Genomic DNA, 16,653 nt, shown 5'->3' with positions numbered 1-16,653 from the left:
TCTGGGAGAGGAAAGGTTATTCACATGGGCCGGCAAGATGACACAGACAAGCCACTGCCAGTTCCTGCCATGGTACAGGAGAGAGCACCAGTCAGAACAGCCCTTGCTCTCCCTTTGCACGTCACTGCAAATGCAATCCCATCCTGGGACAGTTCCATGGCAGAAGCTCTCTCACCACCATTTCCTTTCCCCTGAGGCAATAACCCCAGCCCCTCACAGGAAGAGAATCTTTTTCCAATCTCTGGGTGCATGAGGGAAATTGGGATGCCAGGGGAGAACTGAGGCCCTTCCTGCAGAGCTCAGCCTTGCACCGAAGGGTCTCCTGCCTGGATGACAACACAGGAGAACTGTACTTCGCTTCTACCCCTCTCTCCCACCTCTCCTGAAGCCTGGAGCTCATTGAGAACAGTCTTTAGTGCTTGAACCTCAGAAATTTGGGACTACAAAGACAGTTGAGATCTTCTGAAAGACCTGTCTGGGAAACATACAGAGTGGATTAGCCATGAGAGAGGGTCAGTGAAGGATAGATGGTTGGGAAAAGAAAAAAAGAGCTGAGGTGGGGGACATTTGTTTTAAGATACTGACAAGGAAAAACTTGAGCAGGATGTTGAGAAACAGCAAAAAAGAAGAAAAACACCACCTCCTTTCCCCCAAAACAACCCTTAAATTAACTTCATTGTCCTTGCCCATGGCAAGGGGGGGTTAGGACTAGATGATCTTTAAGGTCCTTCCCACCCTTAAAAATTCTATGATTCTTTGGTTCTATGACTCAGTTCAAACACACCTCTCTCTTAAAAATTCCACTTCCCTCCTTCATTCATGAATCTGCTATTTCCTTCAGCCCTACACTGCACTGCAGGGTGTGGAATGGGGGGAGTTTTGGTCAGTACACAACTGTACATTTCTGCCTCCTCACATTTTTCTCTGTTCCAGGATGAGCCCTTCCTATAGGTTGGCATGGATGCCAAGATGTGAAAACTACTTTGCCACTAGAGCTTTGCCATAAACAAACCCATAGAAATTACACAGCTTTACATTATGTGCCTGCATGGAATGCCACCAGACCATGATATAAGCATTCCGTCTGTGCTGATATTTTTATGTCCCGGAAATTCTTCGGCCTCTTATCTCAGCACTTACAGAAGAATTCATGTAGAAAAGCACGTGACATGTGCAGGAAATGAAAAGGAGGGAGTGCAGGAAATATGGACACAGCCCCTGCCATTAGCTGGGATGGGGCACATTTGCCATGAGCTGTCACAAAATTATCACTTCCACCAAGGTGCTACTGGGCCTGAGGCAGTGCAGGACTGCTATAAAAGGCAGCCCAAGTCTCTGCTCTCGCATCCACTTCTCTCACCTCCTCCTCAGGGATCAGGTGAGTGGGAAGCCTCCAATCCTTCTCCTCCTTCTCTTCCTGCTTCCAGACCAGCTCTTTCCTGGCTGGAGGTCTCAGCTGATCGAGGCTGTCAGAGCCCAGGGCTGGCAGCTGCTTCTGCTGGGAGAGGGCAGGGGGGAGAAGATCTTGTGCAGAGAGAGGCTGGGACTTGGCTGAGGTGGCTCCTGGGCTTTGAGGTGGGCACTGCAGTGTGGGCCAGGAGGTGCCTTGGCTGCAGGGTGCTTGGGGGCACTGCTGCTTCTCAAGCGTCCTTACATTCTGCTTCTCCCTGCCCTCTGTGCCAGGTGCACCTGTGACCCCGAGCCATGTCCTGCTGCCAGCCCTGCAACCCTTGCTGCCAGCCCTGCGGCCCCTGCCCGCTGGCCAACAGCTGCAATGAGTGCTGTGTCAGGCAGTGCCAGAGCTCCACCGTGGCCATCCAGCCCTCCCCAGTGGTGGTGACCCTGCCCGGGCCCATCCTCAGCTCCTTCCCACAGAACACCGTGGTGGGATCCTCCACCTCCGCTGCCGTTGGCAGCATCCTCAGCTCTGGCGGAGTGCCCATCAGCTCCGGGGGCTTTGACATCTCCTGCATCACCAACTGCTATGGTGGCAGCAGATGTCGCCCCTGCTAAATCTGCTGGCAACGTCCTTGGGCATGATTCTCCAAGATGCCAGAACCTGGTTCTGGGAGGGAGATAGAGCTTTGGGACATTGCATTTACAACGTCAAGCCATTATTCCCTTCTACTTTTCTTTCTCCTCTCTTGCTGTCTGTCTCCCCAGACCAGCCTAGTGGGGACGTGTTGCACTCCCTTCCTCTGCAGGGTGGGCAGATGCACACTCTGCAGGAGCTCCATTGCATCTTAGTGGCTGCTCCTGGTGCTCTCTGTGAGCCATCTCCTTTTCTTCTTTTGACTCAATAAAGTTATTTTGCATCCAAGCCTTGTCCTCCAAGTTCTCTTTCTTTCCACAGCAACTCTTCCTGTCTGCTCAGGGTAAAAGGTAGAGAAGCAGAAGGTGGGAGTCCCTGCAGTGAATTTTATTTTGTGCCCTTTTCCCTTGGAGCTGGGGAAAACGTACCTGGATACTGCACAGCCAATGGCCATCAGGAACACCGAGGCTCCAGAGGGTAGCAGGAGTGGGTTGGTGTGTGAATTGATATGTACAAGTCACCAAACCGCAGCTGAAATGCAAAGACTTGATTTATTTCATTACCTCATTAACTGAAAGGTCCCAAGGCATCACCAGGCTACAGAGACACATAAAATGGCAACAGTGGCACCGTTAGGCTCAGTCCAATCCTGGCAGGTCACTGCCTGTCCCAATATCTCAAGAGGCCTCATGCACGCGCAGTTCATCGCAATGCTGTGCTTTTGTGACCTCTGAGCTTTTTGATCTCTCTGTCTCTCAGCAGGAGGCTCAAGACTGTCTGTGAGAGATGCCTCTTAAGGTTCTGATAGCTTTTCTATTATCCCTCAAGCGACAGAGGGTAATCAGCAGTAAATATGTGAAGTTTCTCGCGTGGATATTCTCAGCCTCCCCAGCTACAAGGTCACTTTGTGCAAATCTATCATCCTCCTCTCCAAATCTTCCAGTTTTAACCTTTTCCTCCCAACAGCTGGGAAACAGCAATGTGTGGCAACAGCCCACAGCCTCATCTCTACCTTCTCCTCCCCTCCATTACCCGGTCTAGGGTCCACACACATCTCATAGAGTCCCTCAGCTCATGCAGTGCCCAGCTCTCTCATAAGATGCAGCACTGAGGTATTTCAAAAGTTAGGATTGGTATCAGCCATACTCAGCATATGCAGTGGTAAATGACTTTTGCTTGAGTATGTGCAGATGACTTACTGCTTCACTGTTAATTCACATTTCTCCCATGTACGGGTAGATGTAATCTGTCCATCAGTGTCTTCCTGACTGAAGCGTTTGACCAAACCCGTGCCCAAGGGGGACTGCAAGACAGACAAAGGAAGATGGACCCTGGTGAAGACAGGGTCTGCCATAGACAGCCCACAGATCATAGAGTCATCGAATGGTTTAGGTTAGACAATCTTGTCCCATCCAGCTGCTGTGGGCAAGGACATCTTCCACTAGACCAGGCTGCTCAAAGCCCCATTGTCACCAAAAACCTGGAAATAAAATCTCCAGCCAATTTCCTGGGTCAGAAAGCTGACATTACTTTATTAGCAGAGCTGGATGCATGGGGATGTCTCCTCAAAGCATGCTCAGTAACCCAATAGACCAGGTTGTATGCTGAAAATGAATACATATTCATCATGCATATATGTTATTTATTTCCATAGACTTGTTTGGATATGGTTCCAGATCTTCCGATTAATCTTTTCTCCATGAGAGTATCTTAAATATGTGGTCAGGTCATAAGGTACTTCTCTTATCATTTTTCATTCTGACACACAATCCTTGTTCTCATGTTGAGGTTTAGGATTTTCCCTTTTGCTTCTTTCTTTCATGGAATTTTGTCCCATCTGTCACTAAGAAACAGTAAGGACTGATCCTTAAGAGGGACAAAAAAATTACCATGGGAAGGGTGTGGCTGGCTACTCTCTTAGCTGGGGGGTTTCTCTTGGAGAGGCAGAGATAACTCAAGATTTGGGCTGGGAAAAAGGGGGCTGGGCACAGCTCCTAACGCTCTTGCTCTCCCAGCATTCAGAGGAAAGCAGGCTGTGGTCGCTGTGGGGGAATTCGCCACCCCTGCAAGGCTCTGTCTCCTGCTTACTTATCCTACCGTGAGTGATGCTCTGCTTGTGGCAGCTGCTGCTGCACTGGAGCCTTATTAACATCCTAGCTCACTAGGGGGGAAACCTTTCACCATCTGCTCAGCTGCCTCAGGGGTAACCCTGGCCCTTTCCCCCTCCAGGGGAGCCTCTCCCGGCCGTGTTTGGGAGCCGGGCTGCCACTGCCATGTTTCTGCTGCCTCTTGCTTGCTGCCCTGGGTGAGCCCGCCCTGCCATTCTGGCTGCTGCTCCGAGGTTCCTGCTGCAGCCATTTTTGCCATCCAGCCCACCCGCCATTGCCACGTGAGAGAGACAAGGCCAAGCTGGCGCCACAGCGCCCCCTGCAGGCGCAGGGAATCACCGCACCTGCCCTGCCCGGCTGGGAGCCACCAGCGCCCCTGCCGGCCGTGAGCGGAACTGCACCGAGGGGAATGTGCTTAAAGAGCGGGAAGAGACTGCTTATTGGGTTTTCTGTTCTTCTTTGTTGTTCTGTGTTTGCCTTGTTATACATACACATACTAGTAAAGAACTGTTATTCCTTTTCCCAAATCTTTGCCCGAAAGCCCCTTAATTTCAAAGTTATAATAATTCCGAGTGACAGGGGTCATATTCTCCATTCCAAGGAAGGTTTCCGCCTTCCTTGGCAGGCACCTGTCTTTCAAACCAGGACGTCTCAAAACTAAGACATTGGCTAGTACATATTAATCACTAATATAAGTAAATAAGGAAGCATTAGCTGACACAAGACTTATCAGTCATAGATGTAGAGAGTTAACAAAAGGTCACGTTAATCTCTGGTATTTGTACTAAGCACTGTCTGCTACAAAGCATTAACCATGAATATAGGGATCATACAATATGTGCTAAAGTCATCTTCCCCCACTGCTGCAAAGACTTCTTGAAGAAATACAACTTGTTTAGTAACAAATGCCCCCTTTGAGACTTTAATATAATTTCTTTAAAGTGTCATATCCAGTTATTCTATTAACTGAGTCTGCACAACAGTAAGCACTGAATTAAACAAGTGATTAAGGTCATGAGTACTGCATCACATTACAATAAGTACAACAGATTGTTTTAACCATCCTAAGCTGAGGAGTATCGGGCCACAAAAGCAGCCAAGAGAAATCTAGTCCCTCTCTCTCTGTAGCACTTGTGGCTGGTTTCTTTAGTTATTTCTTTCCATTAGTCAGGAGTTACTGGAAAGACTGAATACATCCCTTTAAATTCTTCACATCCGTGATTATGTCTCAACAAGAAGTAGTCAATTGCTGCTCGATTTTCAAGGGCAGCTTCTCTGACTTGTGTCATTTCTGTCCTCAGACCTGTTAATGCTTGTGAAGTGTAATTTATATCTTTAACTAAAGCACACGTGGTTCTCTTTATGGTGTGATAGTTCACAGCTACCCCAACTCCAGGTGTTCAAAGGGCAGCAGCAACCAGGTCACTCTCACTAGATAGGGTAACTAGAGGATCACAATCCTCTGTCGACTGATAAGCTGAGCAGTTTTCTCTTTTGTGCTTCACATCCTCTTGGTGAAATAGTAGAGGAGTTAACCTACCAATCACACAGGGCACTTGAAAAATACTGGCCAGAACACGAGTAGGCCGGTCAGCCACACAGCAAAACCCATCCTATAGGTAACTTAGTGTTGTCCCAGGCGTAAGAAATTTGTTTGGTGCTATTGCATTTTAAGGGAGGTTGTAGCTGTGTTAGATGTTAACACTTAGAGGAGCAATTGACAAATACTACACATTGCTTTTCTCTGCGCAGCCTGATTGTGGCAGATGTTATCCTAACTTGTGAATCACCTCAGCCCTGCATGTCGGGACAGCAGCTGGGCCCTGCCAGGTGCTGGAGGACTGTAGGAAGTACAGGTGTCATAAAGGGTGTCATGTCTTTGACCATGTGTGCTGCTCATGGAGTGGGTAATGGAGAGGAGGAGAAGGAACGGATGAGGTTGTGGGCTGTTCCTCTCACAGTGAAGATTGTTTCCCACATTCACTGCTGCCACTCTTTGCATCCAGGATCTCCCTGATGGCCATTGGAGTAGCCAGGGATGTCTTCATCAGCTCCAAGAGAAAGGACACAAAGTAAAATCCACTACAGGGACTCCCACACACAGGTTCTCCACCTTTTTCCCTGAGCAGACTGGAAGCATTGCCAGAGAACAAAGGATGACTTGGAGGCTCAGGTTTGGATGAACAACTTTAATGAGTCGAAGGAAGAAAAGGAGGTGGCTCACAGAGGGCATCAGGGGCAGCCCCTAACATGCAGTGGAGCTCCAGCAGGGTGTCCATCTGCTCCCCTGCCAAGGGACAGAGGGTAACACATCCCAACTAGACTGGCCTGGGGAGACACAGACAGCAGGTGGTAAGAAGGAGCAGAGTGGAAGAAGGAAAGAACATCAAAAGCTCTGTCATGTCCCCTCACGTGGCATTTCTTAGGCATGTGAGCAAGAAGCAACAGAGCAGTGCCCATTTCCTGACAACTTTGCCACAAACAACCCAATCAGAAATGACCCAAGTAAACATCACCTGCCCACAAGAGATGCCGCTGGCACTTGATCAGAGCCTTCTGCCTGTGCTGACGTCTTTCTGCCACGGAAATCCTTGTGCTTGTCTTCCCGGCACTTACAGAAGGAACCCTTCATATAGGAAGGAATGCAAAATTACCAGGAAATGAAGAGGCCACAGTGCAGGAAGCCAATTCACAGCCCCTGCCATTAGCTGGGATGGTGCACACTTGCCATGAGCTGGTCACAAAATTATTACTTCCACCAAGGTGCTACTGGGCCTGAGGCAGTGCAGGACTGCTATAAAAGGCAGCCCAAGTCTCTGCTCTCACATCCACTTCTCCTCCTCCTCCTCCTCCTCAGGAATCAGGTGAGTGGGAAGCCTCCAATCCTTCTCCTCCTTCTCTCCTCCTGCTTCCAGACCAGCTCTTTCCTGGCTGGAGGTCTCAGCTGATCGGGGCTGTCAGAGCCCAGGGCTGGCAGCTGCTTCTGCTGGGAGAAGGCAGGGGGGAGAAGATCTTGTGCAGAGAGAGGCTGGGACTTGGCTGAGGTGGCTCCTGGGCTTTGAGGTGGGCACTGCAGTGTGGGCCAGGAGGTGCCTTGGCTGCAGGGTGCTTGGGGGCACTGCTGCTTCTCAAGCGTCCTAACATTCTGCTTCTCCCTGCCCTCTGTGCCAGGTGCACCTGTGACCCCGAGCCATGTCCTGCTGCCAGCCCTGCAACCCTTGCTGCCAGCCCTGCGGCCCCTGCCCGCTGGCCAACAGCTGCAATGAGTGCTGTGTCAGGCAGTGCCAGAGCTCCACCGTCGTCATTGAACCCTCCCCAGTGGTGGTGACCCTGCCCGGGCCCATCCTCAGCTCCTTCCCACAGAACACCGCCGTGGGATCCTCCACCTCCGCTGCTGTTGGCAGCATCCTCAGCTCCGGTGGAGTGCCCATCAGCTCCGGGGGCTTTGACATCTCCTGCATCACCAACTGCTATGGTGGCAACAGATGTCGTCCCTGCTAAATCTGCTCTGGGAATGTCTTTGGCAAGAGCATCCAAGATGCCAGAACCTGGTTCTGGGCAGAGATAAAGCTTCTGGACATTGTATTTACAGCTTTGAACCATTGCTTGCTTTTCCTATTCTTCTCTCTTTGCTCTTTGTGTCTCCCCAGACCAGTCTCATGTGGACCTCTCACCCTTCCTCCCTCTGCAGGGCAGTCCAAAGAACACCACATGGGAGCTCCATCTTAGTGGCTGCTCCTGGTGCTCTCTGTGCGCCATCTCCTTTTCTTCTTTAGACTTATTAAAGTTGCACTGCATTTAAGCCTTGGCCTCTGAGTCATCTATTTTTCTCTGGCAACTCTTCCAGTCTGCTCAAGAAAAAAGGTAGAGAAAGCAATGGGTGGGGCTTGCTGCAGTGGATTTTACTTTGTGTCCTTTTCCCTTGGAGCTGATGAAGAACATCCCTGGCTACTCAGCAGCCAAAGGCCATCATGGAAACTATGGCTCCAAAGTGTTTCAGGAGTGGGGATGGGAAACAACAACACCTGGGGACACCCCACAGCCTCATCTCTTCCCATCCTTCCTTCATTACCTGGCCTAGGGTCTGTGGCCAGCACACCTGGGAAAAAGTGGATGAGATCCAAACATCACACAATCTCTCAGTGCCTGGCAGGGCCCAGCTGCTGCCCAGACATGCAGGGCTGAGGTGAGTCATAAGTTAGGATTGGTAACAACTCAATCTGTGCACTGAAGTTCCCATTGCCATGAACCTGACACCCCCAAAAGGATCTAATGTTTTGTTCCAGGTGTCCATCTTCCCTGTGCAAATGACTTGTGGCTTCACTACTAATGCCAACATTTAGGAATGTTTTCAGCTGTACTTGAAAATTTCTGTTTGGTCCTTGGCCTTCAGCCCCAGGCAGTGCTCCAAATCCCATCATTCGCTGGGTTTCCACATTCTCCTGGATGCAGAAAATGAACTCCCAAAGACATTGCTGGGCTCCAAATACCAGCTCAGGTTCACAGCATTCTGTGATGCATGTGGCCTTCCACATATGCTCCTCCTTCCTAGACCGCTGGGCAGAGACAGCAGCTGGCTTTGTCCTTCTAACTGGGTGCTGGCACATCTTGCTGTGTCCAGAAATGAAGGCTTCACCTGCTCCTAGTGAGACCTGTTGCCCAAGCACTAGTCTCAGTTGCCAGAACCAAATCATCTCCAGTTCCTCTTCACTGTGTGCATGTCCCCCCAGGGGCAGCCCCTCCACCTGGCTCCATTTGGGAACCACAATATAAAAAAGACGGTAAGCTACTAGAGAGTGACCAAGGGAGGCCATGAGGATGGGGAAGGGTCTGGAGGATCCGTATGAGGAGTGGCTGGGATCGCTTGGCCCATTCAGCCTGGGGAAGATGAGACTGAGGTCAGACCTCATTGTGGTCTTCAACATCTTCCCAAGGGGCACCAGAGGGACTTTGACTTCTCCTACATCACCAAGTGCTATGGTGGCAGCAGGAGGTGCCCCCCTTGCTAAAGACATGGGTGACGGACCAGACAAATAGCCCAGAAGATGATTCCAGACTCAACTAAGCAGACTGCGGCCTTGGCTTTCAGAAGGGCTGAGCATGTGTGTCTCCTGCTGCAAAGGAGGAGCCCTTTGGAAAGGGCCTGCCTGGACTCTCTGGAAATATGGCTAAGTGTCTCATTCACTTCCTCTGCTTTCTCCATTTCCACCTTTTGCTTTGTTATTTTCATCTCCTCTCAGTCTTGACACCCACCAACAGCTTTTTAGGGGGACTTGCACTGACCTTTGGCTGCACACGGTGATCCTTTCACCCTTACCACCTCTCAGAGACTTCATGTTTCTCTTCCTCGGCCCGTTAAACTCTGCTGCATCCCAACATCTGGCTCTGTGTGGTCCTTTCCTCTCTGGATCCTCTGTCAACATGCCACAGGAGAAGGACATGCTCTGGGACAGTACAAGTGGGTGAGCAAGTGGACCTTTCTCATTCCTGAAGGATTGAGAAGACAGGACTCTCTGCCTGCTGGCCTCCTTCAGGCCCTGATCACTGGAGAACAACAGCTCTGGCTACTTCACAGCCAGTCACCATCAGCCCTTCCCTTGCTGCATGTCTTCCCAGAAATGTTCCCCTTGGCCTCAGAATGTGCCCTGTAGATGGTGACCCCAGCTTGTGCTGTGTTCATGGGAGGATCCCAGTGCTGCAGAAGGCCCTGGGAGGTCCAAAGGTCCCCAAGCACACAAGGCAGCTCCCCCTGCTCTTGGCTGAGCTGTGCTGGGGGAGACGGTTTGGACAGAAGATGTCCACAAGTATGGCAGTAGGAGATAGTAGGAGAAATCACCGAGGCTGGAGCCCAGAGCCTCCTCCTCATGTTCCCACCCATCTCAAGAAGGAGGGGGCATGGCATGATGTCCCAGTCTCAACAATTGCAGGCAGTGGGGAGTCTGCTTGTCCCAGAAACATCACCCTCTTCAGCCCCGGGAGTACAATATTGAGACACTGCTTCATGCAGAGCAGCTCTTGGTGCCCCCAGAATCCCTAGCAAGAACCACTAGAGAGCTTTAAGGTTTCATGTAATTATTGCTCAGGTATTTGAAGCCATCCTCAAGCATGAAGGAATTGTCAAATGCCTCTCAAGGAGAATATTTGGCCATTCATATCACTGTGGCGGTAAAGAAGTTTTAGCTACACTTGATCAGAATTACCTCCCCTTCCTAACAAGGACTCCCATCAGGCTCACTGCAAAAGAAATTTGGAGAGACAGAAATGGGAGCTTGAGTGCCACCAAAGAGGTCCAGTCCAAGAAACATAAGGAGAAGTACGATGGGGAGTGCCTGGTCAGTGCCTGGGAAAGAAAAGAGGAAAGCTTTGAGAATAAAAATTATTTCAACAAAAAAGGAAGAACACAACATTTCTGTCCATCCTTCCTCCCCCCATTTTCTCCTGCTCCAATGTGAGCCCATCTGTCGCGGGTGGAGAGGGAGCTTCAGACAGTTTATTAAAGAAGCCTGGCCACTGAGTCACAAGGTGCCGAGAAGACCCCCTTGCTCTCTAAACCCCTTCTCAGAGAGAGGAGTCCAGGGGTGCCTGGATCTTATCTTAAAAAAAGATATTATGCTGTAAGATTTGGAAAGAAATGCTCCAAAAAATACAACCATCTAAAGTCCTTGGTAGATCTACTTTGTATCTTTGGCAAGTTGAACAGATGGAGCTAGTTATGGTCATTTCCATAATGTTATTACCTGGAGATCTTAACTGCAGTATTTCACATTCTCCCTGGACCTCTTTGAACCCCCCAGGGCACTTTCCCAAAGGATTCTTCCTAGCAGGTCCCTGAGGCAACAAAAGTCTGCATTTATGGAGTTCAGGGTTGCAATTTTGCCCTCTGTTCTGCACAGCCACTGCACACCACAGACAGGAGAGCTACCCCAGCTTTCTCCAAAATCCCGGTAAGGTCTCAGGTCTGCAGGTGTGCACAAACTTTATGATGTTCTGCTCATGTTTTGCCTCAGGCTTCTCTTACACGTGTCTGGAGTCAAGTGGGCAAGACAAGTCAGTGAGTCAGAGAGTCAAGGTCAGGATGAGGCCTCATGACAGTATTCAAGCTCCAACAATATCCAGCAGTCGCCAGGAGTGTTCGTAGAGGAAAGGAAGGTCCCAAGTCAAGCTGGGAAGTCACACATATGTCAGAGTCCAAATTGAGATTGGTGAGCTCCATGGCCAGATACAGGCACAGATGTTCGGAGCCAAGTATTAGAATTTTAGCTTGAGAGCTCCTCCTGTGCAAACAGAAGTTGGACCTGGCTGAAGCCTCCTGGCAGCACCATCTGCCAAAGTTCCCAGCAAGGCCTCTAAAGGGAAGGGAGCAGCACTCAGCTATGCCATGTGGGTTGATCCAACTGTCCTACATCTCACAGCAGAGCAACACCTGAACATGAGCTCCTTCAGTCTAAGACCCGTTTGCTGGGAGGTCTCAGCCCTGCTCAGTCGGTCAGTACCGGTGAGCTGTAGAAGTGCATCTGGCATTGGCCCGGACAGGAGGAGCCTGTGTCCCATCCCAGTCACCAGCAACATTACACCAGAAGGGCATCCACTGAATGATAACAACCTGCAGAAGTGGGCAGGCTTCCTTGGTCTTTCTCCCTTTCCATGAGGCAAGAAATGGAGAGTGCAGGAGGCCAAAGCTGATTTCAGTGCTCTGCCAGGTTGAAGCCATGACCATTCAGCTGTAGATTCCAGACCAAGTGCCATTCCTGATGTCAAAGGGAACGTGTTTCTCTCTGAGATCATGAACACACCAGGGCAGAGTCCCATTGCTCTGACCTGCACATGCCCTCAGGAGGGTCACCCAAGCACAGAATGACATGCGTGTACTCAAACACACCTGCGTGGAATAATGCAACGATCTGTGTGCTCACACAGAGTCAGCAAAGACAGAAAGAAGAACAGACAAAAAAGATGGGCAGTTCTGGGAACTCTGCTGAGGAGATACTAGGGACAAGTGTGGCAGAAAATTACTTCGGTATCCTGGAGAAGGATCAGGTCCCAGACAACTCCTGGTATTCGCAGAGGACCCACAGAGAGTGCACAGAAAGAGGATGAGCTAAATGAGGCCAACACAATTTTTCTATGAGCACTGTCAGAGTAGCAACAGGCTCCAACCCTCCCAGCAGATGCAGACCTGTGTGCAACAGTGAGTGACCATCACGGAGAGATGGGAAAATCAAGAGAAAATGATGGGTCATGTCCCCTCACATGGCAGTCCTTGGGCATGTGGGCAAGAAGCATGAGAACAATGCAATCACTCCCATGATCTGAGCATACTAAATGCACCGAGCATTCTTTCTGCCCCAGAATTCCTTGAGCCTCTCATCCTGGCCCTTACAAAAGCTTTCATAGAGGAAAGCACACGGAATTAGACAGGAAATGAAGAGGCCAAATTGCAGGAAACCAGGACACAGCGCCTGCCATTAGCTGGGATGGTGCACACTTGACATGCGCTGGTCACAAAATTATTACTTCCACCAAGGTGCTACTGGGCCTGAGGCAGTGCAGGACTGCTATAAAAGGCAGCCCAAGTCTCTGCTCTCGCATCCACTTCTCTCACCTCCTCCTCCTCCTCAGGAATCAGGTGAGTGGGAAGCCTCCAATCCTTCTCCTCCTTCTCCTCCTGCTTCCAGACCAGCTCTTTCCTGGCTGGAGGTCTCAGCTGATCGGGGCTGTCAGAACCCAGGGCTGGCAGCTGCTTCTGCTGGGAGAAGGCAGGGGGGAGAAGATCTTGTGCAGAGAGAGGCTGGGACTTGGCTGAGGTGGCTCCTGGGCTTTGAGGTGGGCACTGCAGTGTGGGCCAGGAGGTGCCTTGGCTGCAGGGTGCTTGGGGGCACTGCTGCTTCTCAAGCGTCCTTACATTCTGCTTCTCCCTGCCCTCTGTGCCAGGTGCACCTGTGACCCCGAGCCATGTCCTGCAACCCTTGCTGCCAGCCCTGCGGCCCCTGCCCGCTGGCCAACAGCTGCAATGAGTGCTGTGTCAGGCAGTGCCAGAGCTCCACCGTGGCCATCCAGCCCTCCGCAGTCGTGGTGACCCTGCCCGGGCCCATCCTCAGCTCCTTCCCACAGAACACCGTGGTGGGATCCTCCACCTCCGCTGCCGTTGGCAGCATCCTCAGCTCTGAAGGAGTGCCCATCAACTCTGGCGGCTTTGACATCTCCTGCATCACCAGCCGCTCCTGTGAGAACAGGTGCCTTCCTTGCTAAAGCTGCTAACAATGTCCTCGATCAAGAACCTCCAAGACCTCAGAACATGGTGTTATACAAGAGATAGAGCTTTAGACCTTTGTATTTAAAATACCTCTTCATCTCTGGCTTCTTCTGTAAAGGGTGGCAGGAAGCATCCAGCCTGCAATACCCATTGTCTACTTTTCCGTTTTTCACCTTCCTCTCTCTCCTTTGCTGTCCACGTCTCCCTAGGACAGCCTAGTGGGACCTGTTGGCCTCCATCCCTCTGCAGGCCTGACAGACGGACACCCCCACTGCATCTTAGAGGCTGCTCCTGGTGCCCTCTGTGAGACTCCTCCTTTTCTTCTTTAGACTCATTAAAGTTGTTTTGCATCCAAACCTGGGCCTCTGAGTCCTCTTTCATTCTGTGACAACTCTTCAGTGAGCTAAGGGAGAAAGGTTGTTTTTGGAGAGGATTAGGTTGGGCACAAAAGGGACCCTTCCTCATTCCCAGAGGAAGGAGAGCGTAGGACTCACTTAACTTGGTTGTCTTTTGTGCCCTGTCCCTTGGAGGTGAAGGAGATGCTCCTGACTACCTCAAACCAATGGCCACCAGTCCATGCAGCCTTGCTACATCTCTTCCCAGGTCAGCCTCAAGCACTGTTCCTTGGAACACACTGTGTGAAAGGGGAGCTGCCCAACCACTGCTGCCTTTCAGTGAGGAGCCCATGGCTGCAGGAGGGCAGTGGATGAGGTCAGCAGCCCCTTCGGCTCCTGGGGAACAGATCTCTCATGAGCTTTTTCTGGAGTAGGCAGTTTAAATAGAGGATGACTCCAAAGGGTGGCAGGACTGGCAAGACAAAAATATCTGGGAACAGTCCACAGTTTCACCTCTTGCTTTCCCTCTTCTCCGTTACTTGGTGTAGAATCCATGGCCAGTGCACACAGGCACAGGTAGATGTACCCCATATGGTCCTTCAGCACCTGGCAGGGCCCAGCCACTGCTCAGGTGTTCAGGCCTGAGTTAACTCTCAGGTTAAGATTGGTATCCCACAAAAATGAGTCCCCCTCTCCCAGTGAACTCAACACCCCTGTGGGGACTGCAGCTCCAGAGTGCCCAAAGACCTGTGGCTGCTCTGTGGTACTTTGTCTCCTCCAAGCCTGGGGCAGCCTTTTTGGTCCTGCCAAATGCCAGCTCTGCTCTGGAACGGCTCCTTGCAAGAGCAGTTATCCCTCCATCCCCACTGGGTGTTGTAGCAACAAAGAAATTGCCTGAGCAATCAGGGATTGGGTTTGGAAAGTTAAAGCCCTGACAGAACTAAAACTGGCCAGGGACATCAAGGGCAATAGGAAAAGTTTGCAGGGGTATTCTGCTGATAAAAGGAAGACAGGAAAAATATGGGCCCTGTTCAATTTCAGTCTGGGAGGACACACCAGGGCAAAGAGGTCTGTGAAGAAGCCAGAGGTCACAGCAGACTTGATGGAACTGTTGGGCCACCATGTGGCAGTCCCAAAATCAGCCCCCAGTGTAGGAGCTTTGGGGTGGTTCGGACGGCGACGGGGACGGTGACGAGAGATCTCTATAGTCAGATCTTGGATCATGCGGTTTATTGCAAAGGGCATGGGTATAGGGGCACTGCTTAGAGCTGCCAGCTGCAGCTCTGAGCAGGCCCAAGAGAGCAAGATAGTAAGTAAAGAGAGAGAGAGAGCGAGAGAGGAATGAGAATGAAGAAGTGAGAGAGAGTGTAGTAAGAGAGAGTAAGAGTGTGGTAAGAGTGGAATATGTAAGAGTGTGCGAAGAGTAAGAGAGGAAGTGAGAGTGACTGAAGTTCTGGTTACAATACAATAAATCATCTTCTGTACTGAATATTCTAATTGTCACTAACCAATCTAATGCAAGATACAAATCCTATAGCATTTACATACAGCCTATAAGAGTTCTTATATTACCATAGAGTGTTACATCTTAACTTCTAAAAACTACTCTTTGGACCCCTTCTGCTGAGCTAGTAGGGTCTGCTCTGACCCTTGGACCTGCCTGCAAGCAGAGGGTATTGTTCAATCAAGAGGGGATTACCTTCAGTCGGCCATACCATTGTTTTCCAGTTGTTCAGTAACTAAGACTTGGTATTTCAAAAGTGGCTTTCATTTCGATGTCGCTTATAGTTTTCATATTCTCAAAATCTTTTGTCAGGCAATCATATTTATAAGGCTTTCCTGTTTCATCTTCCCCAACACCCCAGTCTCATCACTCACCTCTGCCCTTGGCCCTGCACAGCCAAGGAGTGACACTGGCACCCCACACCCAGGGAGGGACATTGGCACACTACAGCCCCTTCACCCCAGAGCCCCACAGGCTGGTGCTGCCCTTGGGGCTGGTATTGTCAGCCTAGTGGTCCATGAAAAGCTGGCAGCAGCCCCAGAAATAGAGGCTGGGAGTGTGGAGCAAGCAGGAGCTGCAGCTCAGACCTGGGACCTGGAGGGACCAGCAGGAGCAGAACTGCTTGGAGCAACTCTGGCTGTATGAGAGTGTGAGCAGGGATTCCCCCCGTATCAAGGGACTATCACCCATCTTCCACAGTCATGGGCACTGTCTTTTCTGTTCCTTGAGTATACAAGGAACAGAAATTGTCACCAGGAATGGAAATGCACATGTTTCCACAGTAGACAGCATAATGCTAAAATAATGGAATTACGGGATCATAGAATGGTTCAGGTTGGAAAGAATGCTTACTGGAGTTACTGTTTGGGTCCCTGTCTCAGTTATGGTGTCCTCACATGTGGTTTAAGTCTCTGTCCCAACCACTGTGTTCTCAGATGCAGTTTGGATCCCTGGCTCAGTCGTGGCATTCCCAGAGGTGGTTTAGTCCCTGCCCTAACCACAATCCTCTGACTGAAATGAGTCATGGCTCAACTGGCACAGGTCAAACTCCAACACAGTGCCAAAAGCTGCTGGCTTTCATTGGGGCAAGCAAGGCACCTTCCTATCAGCTGGGACACCAATTCACCAGGATTTTTAGCCTGCTGAAGTGTAAAATCCCAGGATATGGGAGGTGATAACTGCTCCAGGCACTTGCCCAAACCCTTTCACACACCCCGTCACCCAGGCACCAGCCACCTCAGGGCATGTTTCACTGTTGTCTCACCCAAAAGTTGTCTCCTCTCACGCCAGGATGACACTGGTTTCCACAAACCTGACAATAAACCAAGTGTTAATTAGTACAGCTAATTAACTAGCTGTTGTTAAATTAAATTTAATTCAAGTTAATTAAACAGCTTGGGTGAGGGTAAACAAGGACTTAG

At 50.5% G+C, this 16,653-nt stretch overlaps 3 protein-coding genes across 5 annotated transcripts; all 3 read left to right on the top strand.

Annotated features, from left to right (window-relative positions):
• Positions 1 to 1,507: 1,507 nt before the first annotated feature.
• Positions 1,508 to 2,320, top strand: LOC116439002 (feather keratin Cos1-2-like). The gene is made up of 2 exons (XM_032098049.1): positions 1,508 to 1,575; positions 1,684 to 2,320. Exon 2 carries the CDS (start codon positions 1,705 to 1,707, stop codon positions 2,011 to 2,013), a length of 309 nt encoding a protein of 102 aa, XP_031953940.1. The 5' UTR covers positions 1,508 to 1,575; positions 1,684 to 1,704; the 3' UTR covers positions 2,014 to 2,320.
• Positions 2,321 to 6,965: 4,645 nt separating this feature from the next.
• On the top strand, positions 6,966 to 7,942 carry LOC116439001 (feather keratin Cos1-1/Cos1-3/Cos2-1-like). Of its 2 annotated transcripts, none has more exons than XM_032098047.1 (2): positions 6,966 to 7,004; positions 7,312 to 7,942. In XM_032098047.1, the coding sequence occupies exon 2, from the start codon at positions 7,333 to 7,335 to the stop codon at positions 7,639 to 7,641; it is 309 nt and encodes a 102-aa protein (XP_031953938.1). In that variant the 5' UTR covers positions 6,966 to 7,004; positions 7,312 to 7,332; the 3' UTR covers positions 7,642 to 7,942. The 2 variants fall into 2 exon arrangements, with proteins under 2 accessions (XP_031953938.1, XP_031953939.1); XM_032098048.1 differs by lacking the exon at positions 6,966 to 7,004 and adding an exon at positions 7,017 to 7,203.
• A 4,715-nt stretch (positions 7,943 to 12,657) lies between these two features.
• On the top strand, positions 12,658 to 13,749 carry LOC116438968 (feather keratin Cos1-2-like). Of its 2 annotated transcripts, none has more exons than XM_032098004.1 (2): positions 12,658 to 12,766; positions 13,072 to 13,749. In XM_032098004.1, the coding sequence occupies exon 2, from the start codon at positions 13,093 to 13,095 to the stop codon at positions 13,387 to 13,389; it is 297 nt and encodes a 98-aa protein (XP_031953895.1). In that variant the 5' UTR covers positions 12,658 to 12,766; positions 13,072 to 13,092; the 3' UTR covers positions 13,390 to 13,749. The 2 variants fall into 2 exon arrangements, with proteins under 2 accessions (XP_031953895.1, XP_031953896.1); XM_032098005.1 differs by lacking the exon at positions 12,658 to 12,766 and adding an exon at positions 12,850 to 12,963.
• The last annotated feature ends 2,904 nt before the right edge of the window (positions 13,750 to 16,653 follow it).

The sequence above is a fragment of the Corvus moneduloides genome, unplaced genomic scaffold (assembly GCF_009650955.1).
Source record: "Corvus moneduloides isolate bCorMon1 unplaced genomic scaffold, bCorMon1.pri scaffold_63_arrow_ctg1, whole genome shotgun sequence".
Lineage (NCBI taxonomy): Eukaryota > Metazoa > Chordata > Aves > Passeriformes > Corvidae > Corvus > Corvus moneduloides.
This window is presented reverse-complemented; position numbering and strand designations above follow the sequence as displayed.